Source organism: Salarias fasciatus, chromosome 20 (genome assembly GCF_902148845.1).
Source record: "Salarias fasciatus chromosome 20, fSalaFa1.1, whole genome shotgun sequence".
Taxonomy (NCBI): Eukaryota; Metazoa; Chordata; class Actinopteri; order Blenniiformes; family Blenniidae; genus Salarias; species Salarias fasciatus.
This window is the reverse complement of record NC_043764.1, coordinates 32,113,670-32,127,768: the sequence shown is the minus strand read 5'-3', so window position 1 is coordinate 32,127,768 and position 14,099 is coordinate 32,113,670. Positions and strand designations below refer to the sequence as shown.

General features: G+C 50.4%; 2 protein-coding genes across 2 annotated transcripts; both read right to left on the bottom strand.

Annotated features, from left to right (window-relative positions):
• Positions 1-4,037: 4,037 nt before the first annotated feature.
• igf3 (insulin-like growth factor 3) lies at positions 4,038-8,736 on the bottom strand. Its single transcript, XM_030117824.1, has 4 exons — positions 8,671-8,736; positions 6,698-6,842; positions 5,255-5,442; positions 4,038-4,232 (listed from the first exon to the last, which is right to left on the bottom strand). The coding sequence occupies exons 1-4, from the start codon at positions 8,734-8,736 to the stop codon at positions 4,038-4,040; spliced, it is 594 nt and encodes a 197-aa protein (XP_029973684.1).
• A 2,430-nt stretch (positions 8,737-11,166) lies between these two features.
• On the bottom strand, positions 11,167-13,286 carry LOC115408881 (uncharacterized). Its single transcript, XM_030119845.1, has 3 exons — positions 13,164-13,286; positions 12,277-12,815; positions 11,167-11,716 (listed from the first exon to the last, which is right to left on the bottom strand). The coding sequence occupies exons 2-3, from the start codon at positions 12,790-12,792 to the stop codon at positions 11,432-11,434; spliced, it is 801 nt and encodes a 266-aa protein (XP_029975705.1). The 5' UTR covers positions 12,793-12,815; positions 13,164-13,286; the 3' UTR covers positions 11,167-11,431.
• Between the last annotated feature and the right edge of the window lie 813 nt (positions 13,287-14,099).

Below are 14,099 nucleotides of genomic sequence, written 5' to 3'. Positions count from 1 at the left end.
CCGTTGGTCTGAAGGTCCACCGAATCAGGACGGACGTGATCCAGTGTTCTAGCAGGAAATCAACAACAGGCAAGCTGGGCATCCCCCCTCCCCACCCCACCCGAAGCTCATGGCTACGGTAACTGAAGGATACCACACTGTTATGTTTTTGATGAACGTGATTGATGCCTGACAGCAGAGTGACTGACTGCAGTCCTTCATCCCGCCGAAGCCCCTCTGAGGGGACAGCAAGTCCTTCATGGCCATGAGAGTCGCAGCGCCGCCGAGCAGAGCAGCTCCACATGGGAAGAGACGGGAGGGAGTGCTATTATCTGTGTGTGACGCAGGCAGCCACAAGGAGAAAGAGCTCCCTTCACACCTTATCAGCCGGCGATGAACAGCAGCTACTGTGTTGTGGAGGCGAAAGGCCAGGAACACCTTCCTGCAGCCTGCAGCCATCCTTCAAGGATGCTCTCTGCGCTCACCAGGAATGTATTGACAGATAGCGCTCGCTCTGTCGTCCTTCAGGTTATTTTCATGACTTCTTCACCGTGTCGCTGTGAGAAAACCCTTCCTGATAAACGGCAGCTATTCCCAGCTCAGGCCGGATCCAGTCCCTGGGTTTAGGAGGAGTGGAGTTCCTCCAGCTTCCTTCAAGAGGAAGCAGATCCTTCACAGTAAACCCAGCATCACCCAGAGCTCCAGTGACCGCGGACCATGGCCTCCCTCAGAGAAATGACCCCATTGTCAGTGAATGGACTTGAACAGCAGGTTGTTTTTAAAACCAGTGTTGTTGTTCTGACGCTCCAGAGCGATCCGGCTGGAAATATCAGAGTAAAACATCCTAATAACGCCACAGAATTCAGATCCAAAGCCCGGGAATGTTAGCGTCTCCATAAAGAAGGGATGTTCTGCAGTGTTTGTAGGAGTGGAGGAAAGGCACCAAACTGAGTGAATTTAAAATGTCAGACTGATGTGAAGTGGTGGTGAAGACTGAGGCTGAGCAACATTCATCCGTTCACTCAGGAAAAGCACCAATCACTCTGTCTGCATACAAATCAGCTACAAGTTTAGGATTATTACAAAGGAGAGTTGTGGGACGCCAGTTCTAAAATCTTAAAGTTTTCATGAAGAGCTTTTTGAAGGAAGACGTTTGAGTTTTTGGACCAGGTTGTAGAGGCCAGAGTCTTTACTTACCGTCTCCTGGTTGTCGATGATACCAGCAGTGGTTTGAGTTTATCTGATTTTCTTGATCATTTTCCTTTGGTTTTCCACATTAAAGAAAAAGATGATGTTTTTCCTTCTTCTTCCATCACACCCTTCAGCGGTCAAATGCTGCTTTTGCCTTTTGCATCAAGTTGCGATTGAAGGTTGTTGAGTTGGATAAAGTGCTCCACTGATAGGTCAGGTTAATCCACTCATACATTTATAACGACGGACTATTTGTGCTTTTCAGTGTTTGATATTTGTTTAGTAATCCTTACAGCTGTGTGTTTCAGTCTGAATTTAAACCGCTGCTTTGTCCAGGCTGATCACTCCATCACTGCCACTTTCCCTGCAGGATTCAACGTTCTCCTGAAGATGATTCCTGATCGTCCGTACTGAGTGAGGAACAGCTTCCTGTCCGCAATAACGTCGCTTCAGCTTACAGCAGATTGGAAAGTAAAACCTGTTTGATTGTAAGTCGGGTTGCAAAATTCCGGGAATTTTCAAAGTTGGAAGCTTTCGAAGGAAATTAACGGGAATATAGGGGAATTAATAGGAATTAATGGGAATAAACGGGAATAAATAAGAAATTTACAAAACTGAAGGTTGGCCCTTAACAGGGAACTTAAATCTAGTTGGGGGGAATATATTGTACCACAGTCTTGGCTAAAACAACCAGATCTAATTCCTCCATCACTGCACAGCTGACTTCATGAAGCCTGGAGGAAACACTTTGAGCTCAGAGCACAAGTTTATTGAAGCCACACAGTTGAGCCTGCGGACTATATAAAGTCAAGTGAGTTTTGATAATATCATGGGGTAAATATATTTACCCAAGCTCTGTTGACTCGCAAATGTTAAATAAAAATGTATTCATACAGTTGCAGTCGCTAACTAGCTGGTAAGTTAGGTGCTAAATGAAAGCTATTTTTCATTTCATTGACCATGTAAGAGGCGAGTTATGGTGGTGGGGGAGGGGAGGGGGGAGTATTTACTCAACATTCATGATTTGGTTGTTTATTAAAATAATTGTTCATACAAGAATAAAAACTAAAGCTCTACTGAAATAAATCTGTTGAAATGTCATGCTTTTGTATTATTTTGCATGGATGTCTGCTTATAACAAAAAATATTTACATTTCTGTTTGGATATGATACAGTTTGTTTAAATTAACCCCAATTTCCAGTTAATTCCCATAAATTCCCAATCATTCCCATAAATTCCCATAAATTCTTAAAATTCCCATAAATTCCCATAATTCCCGTAATTCCCATGGAAAGTTTCTAATTTGGAATATTTCCAAAATTCCCCAGCTTAACTTCCCATGGAAAGTTTCTGGAAATTTACCAGAAATGTTCCGCCCCTTTGCAACCCTAATTGTAAGTCTTCAAAATGAATGCATCCCATCATCCTTGCTTATTGGTAGGGAGAGAAACCGTGTTTTCTCCTTTGTCCAGAATTACTTAGCGATGCGCTCCGAGTGCGGAGCTGCTGTTTTCTGTCAGGCCGCTCCTCGGCGGAGGTTGAGATGTCCTTCAGCCGTGATAAGTCCATCATGTCAGAGTGGAGCTCCTGATTACAGCCCGCAGGAATGTCATGTCAGCCTGAGCCCAGCAGGAGATGCTTCAGGAAACTTTCTGCTGTCGAGCTCCGATTGTGAAACAGATCCTCACAGAAGACGAGAGATCAGCACCGCCACGATAACATTACTGCTTTATTTAGAGACTCAGGGTCAGAGCAAAATGAATAAATAACACATCAAATACTAAACAAATACTAAACAAATAACACTGTAAACGCACACACACACACACACACACACACACACACACACACACACACACACACACACTCTCTCTGTTTCATTAACAAAGTCAATCTTGACTTCTTGTTGAGTGAATCGGACTAATCAACAGAGCTGATGGGGGTCGTACATCAGCCGGAGTTCAAAGGTCAAACCAGTGATCTGAGGAGGGGGAGCTGATTCAGTGCCGAGCCATGACAAAAGACGAGCACAGACACACATCTTCAGCTGCTTGATGAAAAAAGACACAGTTCAGAGGAAAGGTGGAATTTTACCTCAATGTTTACACATTAAAATGGATCTAAATGGATGGATGGATGGAGGGAGGATGGATGGATGGATGGATGGATGGAGGGATGATGAATGGATGATGGATGGATGGAGGGAGGATGGAGGGAGGATGGATGGATGGATGGATGAATGGATGATGGAAGGATGGAGGGAGGATGGGTGACTAATAAGAGCATTCACTGTGATGAGTTTCTTTGTGTTGTGTTGTTTGGAGTTCCAGTGTTGACGGGTCTCTGGTTGGATTCCCGCTGCTGGAGGGGACTTGTGCCTCCTTCACAGGCTGCTTTCTTCTCTGTGTTCATGAATTTGAAGCAGTTGCATATGAGACGTCTTTACAAACAGAAAGAATTCACTCTTACTACATATACAGGAACAATAAGACGTGAGCCATGAAAGAGTTTGTTTCCACCGACAGTCTGAATAAAGACCGTCCTCAGTGGAACCCTGCGTTTCGCTCTCCGGGCTCAGAGTGCCTGTACCAGCCTGGTCCACAGCAGAAACGTCCCTGGACCAGCTGATGGAGTGAAGCAGGAGGACAGCCGTCTCTGTCACATCACCACCCACTGCTGCAGTGGTTAGTGCTCCTCCTTCACAGGAAATGGTCGTGGGTTGGAGTCCGTCCAGGCCTTGGAGTTAGTGATTCAGACCACTGCGATCGTCCTCCAGGAGAAACAGTCCGATGTGATCAGAATAAGATCCAGGACAGCAGGCCTCAGTTAAAGCTGAGCCGTGTCAGAGAGGATTCCCGCGGGGCGGTCACTCGGGTCCGACTGGGGCTGCAGGCCGCCGGCCGGGGGGCCTCTGAGCTCGCTCCCTCCTGCCAGACGGGGACCACCTGCTTTTCCACGGGCTTGGCTTCGCAGGCCTGGTTCTCTGGACGTGAGCCTCCCTCCTGGAGCTGCCGGGGGGCCCCAGGTGCTCCAGCAGTCTCTTCTGGAGCACAGCTTCAAACTGCAGGACAAAAATAAGAAGAAGGAGGGAAGTCAAGGCCGTGCAGCTCAGCTGGGAAAGGTCACTGTCTGAAAACACACAATGCCAAGACTGTGGGGATCTCAGGACTCAGGTATCTCCATCTGGGTCTGCTCACACGTTGTTTCTGAAGGCCGGCCCTTCAAGTACAAAGTTCTCTTTTTAGAAAAAAATCAGGATTAGCAAAGTACTTCTGAAAGTGAGAAAGTTTACAAACAGAGTCGTGACTGTCTTCTGAGAGCACCAACTTCTTGTGGACACCGTGAGTTCCAACAGATTGGAGTTCAAACCGTCGTCACAACCTGCAGCGACGGAAAACATGAATAGAATTCACTCAGATACTGCTGCAGCAGCCTGCTGGATCGGTACACACACACACACACACACACACACACACACACACACACACACACACACACACACACACCTGTGCGTTTATTGTGAGTAATTTGGGGTTCAGTGCCTTGCTCAAGGACACTGAGCCTGTGACCCTGTGATTTAAATATGACCCTGAGAAGGAAGCAGCTCTTCAGACAGTAACACACACTGAACAGCATCCAGCCGCAAGCTAAAGCGTCACACACTGCACACTACACACTGTTCAACTGCAGGAGCAGATCTGACTCCTGCGCAGCAGCCTGCACTCAAAGAACCAGAACCAGACCCAGAGGAGAACCCTGCAGAACCAGACCCAGAGGAGAACCCTGCAGAACCAGACCCAGAGGAGGAGACTCTCTGCTGTTGTGGTTGGAGGTGAGAGGATTGTTCCTGTCACAGACAGGAACTGATCCACCCTCAGACTGACAGCAGGTTCAGATACTGGACTTCCAGTTCTGCTGTCACAGTTAGAGACAGAAGAGGAACTCCTGGTGTTTCATTAGCATTCATCAGGACAGTCAGACCACATCCGGCTGTGTCTCTACAGGACAGTCGTACCATGTCCGGCTGTGTCTCTACAGGACAGTCGTACCACATCCGGCTGTGTCTCTACAGGACAGTCGTACCATGTCCGGCTGTGTCCTGCTGTCAGGCGTTGTGGTTGTCGGTGGAGGAGCTGTGCTGTGCTTCAGGCTCTTTGGTTTTGCGCAGTACATCTCCAGATGTTGAAGATCACACCCGGAGGCTCTGCAGCACTGGTCCACGATCCCCTTCCCTCTGGGCCGAGCGCCGTACCCGGACCAGGACCCTTTACCTGCGGGACAGGAACAGTTGCAAAAACCAGTTCTTCAGTGTCAGCCTCTCACAGTCAGTCTGCTCACCACCAGCATTTTCAGTATGACATGAACTCATCTTCTTCACAGCTGTTTCAGCCAGTTAATCCTCCTCCTCTGTGTGGAGTTTGCATGTTCTGCCTGTGTGTGATAGCGCGTCCTGCTCGCCTGTCCAGGTGGACCCTGCCCCACATGTTAGACAGGATCAGAGCAGAACCCTCAGACCATGATCTGGATCAAGAGGTGTCAGGGCCCACGAAAGACTCCATACCGTACTGTTCCAGGGATTTGGGATTATAACAACTGAACAAAATCACAAATGTTGGAGGGTTCTATTTTTTTGTTTGTTTTTTTTTTTGGCATGTTTAAGTCATATCATTGAAAAAATATTCAAAACCTAATTGGCAGTGGTTTCCTTCTGGAGGTGGCTCAAGCAGTAACCAGGCTGAGGTCCTCCTCCATCCACGGAGCAGCCTTGCTTTCCGTTTGGGGTTCATGCGGGTTCGGTCCAGGGATGGCGAGCCGCCCCGCTGACCAGCTGTGCTGCAGCTGCCTCACTATCAGCGGAGCACACGGCGCTCTGCTGCTTCTGATTCTTGTTTTGAGCGAGAGAGCGGAGCTGCTCTCAGAGATAGGGAGGCCTATCACACACTCTGCCTGCTGCTGGACGGACACCGGCTGATAGCAGGCTGGCCTTGGACGCAACGGGAGAAAGGGAACCTGGTCAAAGGGCAGAATCCTGGAGGTGGTGTGTTTCCATCAGCATGCGCACCGCTGGTGGAGCGCCACCTGCACAGCGGGGGGCGGCTGGCCAGGAGGGCCGGGCGCCGGGCGCCATGCTGAGGACGGCCTGTTGCTGCTGTTGAAGGGTCAACGTCATATCTGGGTTTTGCACCTGAGTTCGAGGTAACTCAGGGCGGGCTTCACGACATTTCGTCTCAATCAGATCCATCGTAGCTTCTCAGACAGACGGACACTGACTAGAGTTCTGCTTTCTGGGCGTTCTGTGGTTCTCTAACAGCAGAACAGGAGCAGAGCCTTCAGCTGCCAGGCTCCTGTCATGTGGAACCAGTCCTACTCTCTGTGAGGGAGGCTGACAGTCTCGGCTGGAAGATTAGGCTTGAAACATCCATCCATCATCCATCCGTCATCCATCCATCCATCCGTCCATCCACTTTTCTCATCAAAGATCTATTTTCAGTTTTGCTTCGTAAGCTCAGGCTTTTGGCCTCTCACCTAGGTAGATCCCTCGGTCTCCACACACGAAGAGGAGGTCGGCGAGGAGCTCGGAGCCGCAGCGGAGTCGAGCCGCCTGCGGACACAGCGGCCAGCCGGCCAGAAACAAGCTGCTGTAGAACATGCAGATTCGAGCACACAGCACCTGGGGACAGAAGACACATCCAGCTGATTGAGCTCGGGTGCAGAAATGACCTCTGGAGACGTTGCACACCAATCACTGCAGGTAATTTGACACCGAGATCACATCTGTTGACAGGGCATTTTGTGGAAACTTTGTTTTTATTTATTGTAATCCAAGTGATTCAAATCCAGTAAATAGCTTGAAATGGGACAAAGGTCAGTGAAGAACTGCTGAAGTAGTAAAGTGGCTCAAAACTGAAAGGTAAATGGACAATTTTAACAACAAAAAAAAAGGTCTTTTTCAGGGAGCAATGAAAGAGTCAGCAACAAAAAGCTGTTCTGTATTAATGGAGCTTAATTCAGACTTTAATACACTAATTCCTGAAGGTGTTCAAACTTTTTCTGGAATACTTCCAACCTCCTGTGTTTGAACAGAAGCAGTGCTGGACCGCACTGTGGTACCAGAACCTCGTGAGCGTCAGCTGACCATCTGAATAACTGTCTCTAAAAATACTGTGTAATGTTCAATTTAGGACGAAATAATGCTGGCAAGTAAATGGATATGTTTAAATATAAGTGATTATTCAGAATTGCCTGGTCACACAGATGCAAAACAGTGGGAACATGCAAACTCCACAAAGTCAGATAGAAACCACTGAGACAACAGAGAGAACATGCAAACTCCACGTTTCCATTTTAAAAGTTTAGTTCGTCTTAAAAGTCTGTCATTCATTTTTTAAATCTGAACAGATCACATTCAAAACGTTATGGGCACGTGTGTGTGTGTGTGTGTGTGTGTGTGAGTGCTCACCTTCGGTGTGTGTGTGCTGGCAGCGGGGCAGCTGGTGGAGCTCATCCTGTCAGTGAGGAGCTGCTCAGTCAAGCAGATCTTTTATTCAGGCAGCAGTGAGCTGCTCACACAGAGGGAGGTCCTCCTCCGGGAGGATTTCCATCAGACCTGCTGTCCCGCTATACGCCTGCCCAGAGCACACTCACCACAGAACACACACACACACACACACACACACACACACACACACGCACCGCAGCACACACTCCGGAGTGTGAGCGCCTCCTACATGATCTCAGAGAAAGCTCTGCAGTGTGTGAACTGCACTGAGTTACACTCACCTCACTGCAAAAAGACTCCAGTTTGTGTTCAGGAGGCACACACACACACACACACACACACACACACACACACACACACACACACAGGTCCAGCTGGACAGGTGAGCTGAGCTGAGGGTCAAAAGTGGCCAGTTGGCGACCGCTGATATAGAGGGTAGGAGCAAAGATTCCCCAGTGAACTGAGAGCTTCGCCTTTCGGCTCAGCTCCTTCTTCACCACAACAGAAGCTGCACCAATCCTATTGTCAATCTCCCCTCCATCCTTCCTCAACTCATGTACAAGGCACCAAGATACTTGAACTCCTCCACTTGAGCCAGGGTCCCTCTGGAGAGACTTGGACCAGGAGGGGGCAGGCCACCTTCTTCCGGTCGAGGACCATGGCCTCGGATTTGGAGGTGCTGATCCTCATCCCTGTTGCTTCACACTCGGCTGCGAACCGCCCCAGTGCATGATGGTCAAGGTTTGATGAAGCCAACAGGACAACATCATCTGCAAAAAGCAGATGAAATCCTGTGGTCCCCGAACCGGACCCCCTCCGGCCCCTGGCTGCACCGAGAAATTCTGTCCATAAAAATTATGAACAGAACCGGTGACAAAGGGCAGCCCTGCCGGAGTCCAACATGCACCGGGAACAGGTCCGGCTTACTGCCGGCAATGTGGACCAGACTCCTGCTTTGGTCATACAGAGACCGGACGGCCCTTAACAAGGGGCCCCGGACTCCGTACTTCCACAAGGCACCCTGAGGGATGCAGTCGAACGCTTTCTCCAAATCCACAAAACACATGTGGACTGGTTGGGCTTAGGGTTATGGAGGGTCTAGAGCTGGTCCAGTCTTCCAGGACCAGGACAAAAACAACATTGTTCCCTCTGGATCCGAGGCTCGACTGTCAGTCAAATCCTCCTCTCCAGGACCCTGGAATAGACTTTCCCAGGGAGGGTGAGAAGTGTGATCCCCCTATAGGTGGAGTACACCCTCCGGTCCCCCTTTTTAAAAAGGAGAACCACCACCCCGGTCTGCCAGTCCAGAGGCACTGTCCCCGACCGCCACGCAATGTAGAGACGTGTCAACCAAGACAGTCCCTGCACATCCAGAGACTTAAGGTACTCAGGGAGGATCTAATCCACCCCTGGCGCCTTGAGACCGAGGAGCTGACCGACCACCTCGGTGACTTCAGCTTGGTGATGGACGAGTCCACCTCTGAGACCTCAGCCTCTGCTTCCTCCACGGAAGACACAGCGATGGGGTTGAGGAGGTCCTTTGAAGTATATTCCTTCCACTGTCTGATAATTTCCCCAACTGAGGTCAGAGTGGACAGTGTTTGTGGAGACCTGACTCCCCTGCTGAGGCGCCGGACGGTTTGCCTGAATTTCTTTGAGGCAAGTTGAAAGCTCCCAGTTTCTGTTAGAGAGGCTGACAGTCTCTGCCTTTAGGACTAGGCTTAAAACCTTTCTATTTAGTAAAGCTTACAGTTAGGGCTGGTTCAGGCCTCCCTGGACGGATTTCTTAGTGGTGAGGCTGTTAGTATCTCATTGTCTGTTTCTCAGGGTCTCTGGGCTTGACCGTTCACGCCACTATGGGAGACTAAAAAGTCAGAACACCAAAAACCCTGGAAGAACAGGTTGTCTCATAGATGGATCACTGCTGTGATTGTGGGATCTCAAACAGGTCATCAATCACAACTGATCCATTGATCTGATGAGACAACCAGGACTCAATGGGTGCAAGTGGTTCACTTAACCTCGGTCTCCCAGTTTCACTTCTCTTCTGTCCTTTCTCACTCGACATGTTTCACTACTATGTGCCGTTAACCCGTCATTCCTGCAGTCTATGAACTCTCTCCCTCCTGTAGTCTCTCTCTCTTTTCGCCTCATCCCCCCAGGATCCCAGACGGTCGTCATCTGAGGACTCCTGCTTTGATCCACCTGCATCCAGTGGAGCATTGCTGAGTTGATACAAGAACTGTATCTGTCTGTCCCGTCCTTCTATCTCTGTCTGTCCCCTCACCCCACCTGGAATACCAGAAAGCCTCCAGCGCTGAGCCTGGTTCTGCAAAGCTTTCTTCCTTTCCACAGTCGCTTCTGCTTGCTCATGTGGATCTGTTTTTTCTCTGTAAAAGCGTCTAGAAATGACTATGATGTATTTAATGTCAAAAATAAAGCTAAATTGAACTGAATCAATTAATGTCCTGATCAACTAGAACTGGTATTGGAAACAGTCCTCATCATGAGACCAAGACACCAAACAGCTGATCAGCTGAGCTCAGAGAATCAGAGACTGGAAGAATCCAGAGAGACTGGAAGAGATTCAGAGCTCCCACACCAGTGATGCTACATGCTAAAGAGTTTCAGGACATATCCAAAATAGACCCAAATTTAATGGCAATTTATTCATTTATTTATTATGTCTGGATTGGTTGATGAATCAATAAATTAGTCAAAAGATTATTACAAAATTGTTAGTGGAAGCTATAGACGTCACTGGAGCGGCAACTTGGTACGCTTTAAATTTCTGAGACAAATATCCCAAACATTCCAGTGAGTGGGTTTTATTCGTGAAGTCTTCGGAGGCGTCTCGTGGATCGGCTTGCTTCTGAGAGGAGACGTAAACTCAACACTTAGAAACATGAAGTTGTGCGTTTAGAGTTTAATTAAAATCATATTGAGAAAAACAAAGCAACGAAAACAGAGTATTCCCATCATGACAGTCAGTGAAGAAGAGACGATCCCTCACAGGTTCAGAGCTCCTCGGCATCATGATGGACAGTGAGAAGTGAAGTGTGCTGCTCCCTGCTGGACATGAATGTCTCTTCACATCGTGTCTGAGGAAGAGGAGCAGCTGAACCAGGACCTCCGAGCTCAAAGTAGAAGTGAAGGAAAAAAAACAGCTGCTTCTGATGAGACGAACCACAAACTGATTTCATTCCAACGTCAACCTCGTGTGACAGAACCTGGAGGAATTCTAACATGGAACCAACATCTACTGTCCAGAACACATAATATCAAAGAACAGAAGCTTGCTCCAGAGCCGTGTCAGAAACATACAGACGGGCCCGCGACGGACCGGCCGCTCCAGTCCCAGACGGGCCCGCGACGGACCGGTGGGTCCAGTCCCAGACGGGCCCGCGACGGACCGGCCGCTCCAGTCCCAGACGGGCCCGCGACGGACCGGCCGCTCCAGTCCCAGACGGGCCCGCGACGGACCGGCCGCTCCAGTCCCAGACGGGCCCGCGACGGACCGGCCGCTCCAGTGCCAGACGGGCCCGCGACGGACCGGCCGATCCAGTGCCAGACGGGCCCGCAACGGACCGGTGGGTCCAGTCCCAGACGGCACGCGACGGACTGCCAGGTCCAGTCCCAGACGGCCCGTGACAGACCAGCCGCTGCACTCCCAGACGGCCCGCAATGGACCGGCAGGTCCGGTCCCAGACGGCTGCTGCAGTCCCGGACGTCTAGTGGTCCACTTCGAGCCGTCTTGTGTTTCAGTTTTCCAGTTTCTTGGCAAAAGCTTGCAGTTTGGCCTTCTTCTGCGCGATGATCTCCTGTTCAGCCAGAGACTTGAAGTCATACTGGGGGGGGGATGCGGCGGCGGTGGTCCCTGGACCCAGGGACTGGCCCCGGCTGCCCCCCTTGGCCTCGTAGCTGTGGCTCCGAGCCTCTTCTCCGTCACTGACGGCCAGCTCCTCCTGAGGCAGCGCCTCCTTCGGGGGCGGCTCTGCAGCTGGACTGCTGTGCTGCTCCACTGGCCGGCTGTCCCTCAGCTCCTCCTGGAGGACAAAGCAGGACAACATCAACCTCCGTTCATCTGAAGGCCATGAAGCTACAGGGAGCGCTTCCTCAAAGTGTGGAGCCAGCTGGTAAGAAATCAACATAACTCACAGTACAGAATACAGCAATAACAAAAGGTCAGCAGGTGGCGGTCGGGGCTCCGGTCCCTGCTCAGGGAGTGTGTATGCAGTCAGGAGGTGGAGCTGTGGTTACTTTACTGATGTATTCTGCTTTCACAGTAAGTTCTTATATGTAAAATCACATCATGGCTGTCCAGTTGTTCTTTCACCTCAGATTCACCTACTGGTGCATCCATCCTGTGTGCATGTTTTATGTCTCGACACCTCGGGATAGTGTGGGTCACCGGTCTCAACAACCGTTACTTTGGGGGTCATGGACCGAAAAGACTGGGAATGAACTGTCAGTAAACCACCATCATCGTCATTATCACCTCAAGTCTATTCTGATCAACAGTGTGGTTCTGCAGAAAGTCTCCTGGGTCTGGTTCTGTCTGTCCGCCCCGGTCCCAGGCTGCTGTCCTGCAGGGACGGAGGCGTACCTTTCTCTGGCTGGTGGACGACACCACAGAGGAGGAGGTTGGTGTGGACTGTGCGGCCGGCTTGGACCTGGGGCGTCCGCTCTCTTTCTTCATGGACAGGTAGATGTTTCCCCGGTAGATGACCACCGCTCCCCTGCAGCCGGGCGGCACGGCGGCCCGCAGCGCCCCGGAGGGCCCGGGGGTCAGCCGCCCCGGCACGGCGCCCCTCAGCACGCTGTAGGCGGCTCTGTTGGGGGACACGATGGACATCTCCAGGGGGGCCTGCAGGGAGCGGGCCTGGGAGCTCAGCACCGACGACAGGTTCTCCACCGAGCGGGGCACCCCCCGCTGACCTCTCCTCCGCAGCACCACCGGGCTGATCCAGGTGCCCTCAGGGGGCCCGGGGGGCCCGGGGGGGCCGGAGGGGGGGCGGAGGTCGATGCGCTTCCGCACCGCCCGGGGTAGACTGCCGAGGGGGACGCTCTTCACCTCCGCCTCCAGGGGAATGAAGATCTCCAGCCGGCTGAGGGCGTCCATGATGGGCTCAGGACCTGAGCACACTGCACGAGCACGAGCACGAGCACGAGCATTAGCATTAGCATGAGGTTCATGTCTGCAGTGCAATATCAGAAACAGGTATAGTTGTATATTTCCACCCCCATTCTCCTGATTGAATTGTGAACATGTTTTACATAATGCATCAAAGTGCACACGCATGTCTCTCACGCGCGCGCGCGCGCGCACGCACGCACACACACACACACACACACACACACACACACACACACACACACACACACACACACACACACACACACACACTGTTTACCATGATCGAAAGCGGACTTCCCGTTCGACCCCAAAGGAAACAAATTCAACAAACAAAGAACCACACCATCAAATCTCACCTGAGACTCCGAGAGACAGACGGACTGGGGGACAGGGGGACAGAGGGACAGAGGGACAGACACAGCGGGACCGACAGAGAGCCAGGCGGCTGCGTGACTGCGCGTGAAGCCACCAGGAGAGGCTCTTCCGGTTTGCTAACATAGACATACATATATAGACACACAGACCTAACGCACACAGATCCAGACCGCTCGACATAGACCACGGTCTCCGAACTTTCTGACCAAAACAGCCATTTTAGTGACCTTCTGCCGAGTCCAGTAGTTCTGGAGCCGTAAAGAACATTTAGCCTTTAAAATGAGGCGGAAGCAGCTCAGGAAGCTTCAGTTTTGATGCAGAAACAAGAACTGTCTTATGATGCATTCAGAAGAAGTTAGGGTTCAGAAGAGTGAACATTTCAGGAAAATTAACCTATTTTTGCATTTGATTTCAACAGTTTTGTTCCTCGTTTCAAGTACTTTTTGTTGACAATTTGGAAATTTTAGCCGTTTTGAGCATTTTACTTCCTTTTAAGCAGTTTTACATGCTGTTTTCCCCAACCTTATTTATTTTCTTCTTTTAGAAATTCTAGACCTTTCACATTTTTTAAGCCGTTCTATCAATTTTTCCTCATTTGTTATGGTTTTAGCTATTTTCCCTAATGTTACTTGTACCTTCATTTCATACTGAAGAGCCATATGTGGCTCCAGAGCTGCAGGTTGAATACCCCTGACATAGATGGATGGACCTAGACATATATACATAGACATTCTCTCCTCCACCTTGGGAAGGTGCTCTCCTCCTACCTGGACAGGAACGAACATCCTTTCTATGAGAGACTCCAACTTGGAGGAGCGGATCTTCAGCCTGAACTGCCGCAGTGAAGGTGGAGGTCCTCATGTGACGGAGCCAGGAGAACAACGCCATCTGGAATATTAGAAGCTGCGCTTCGGCTC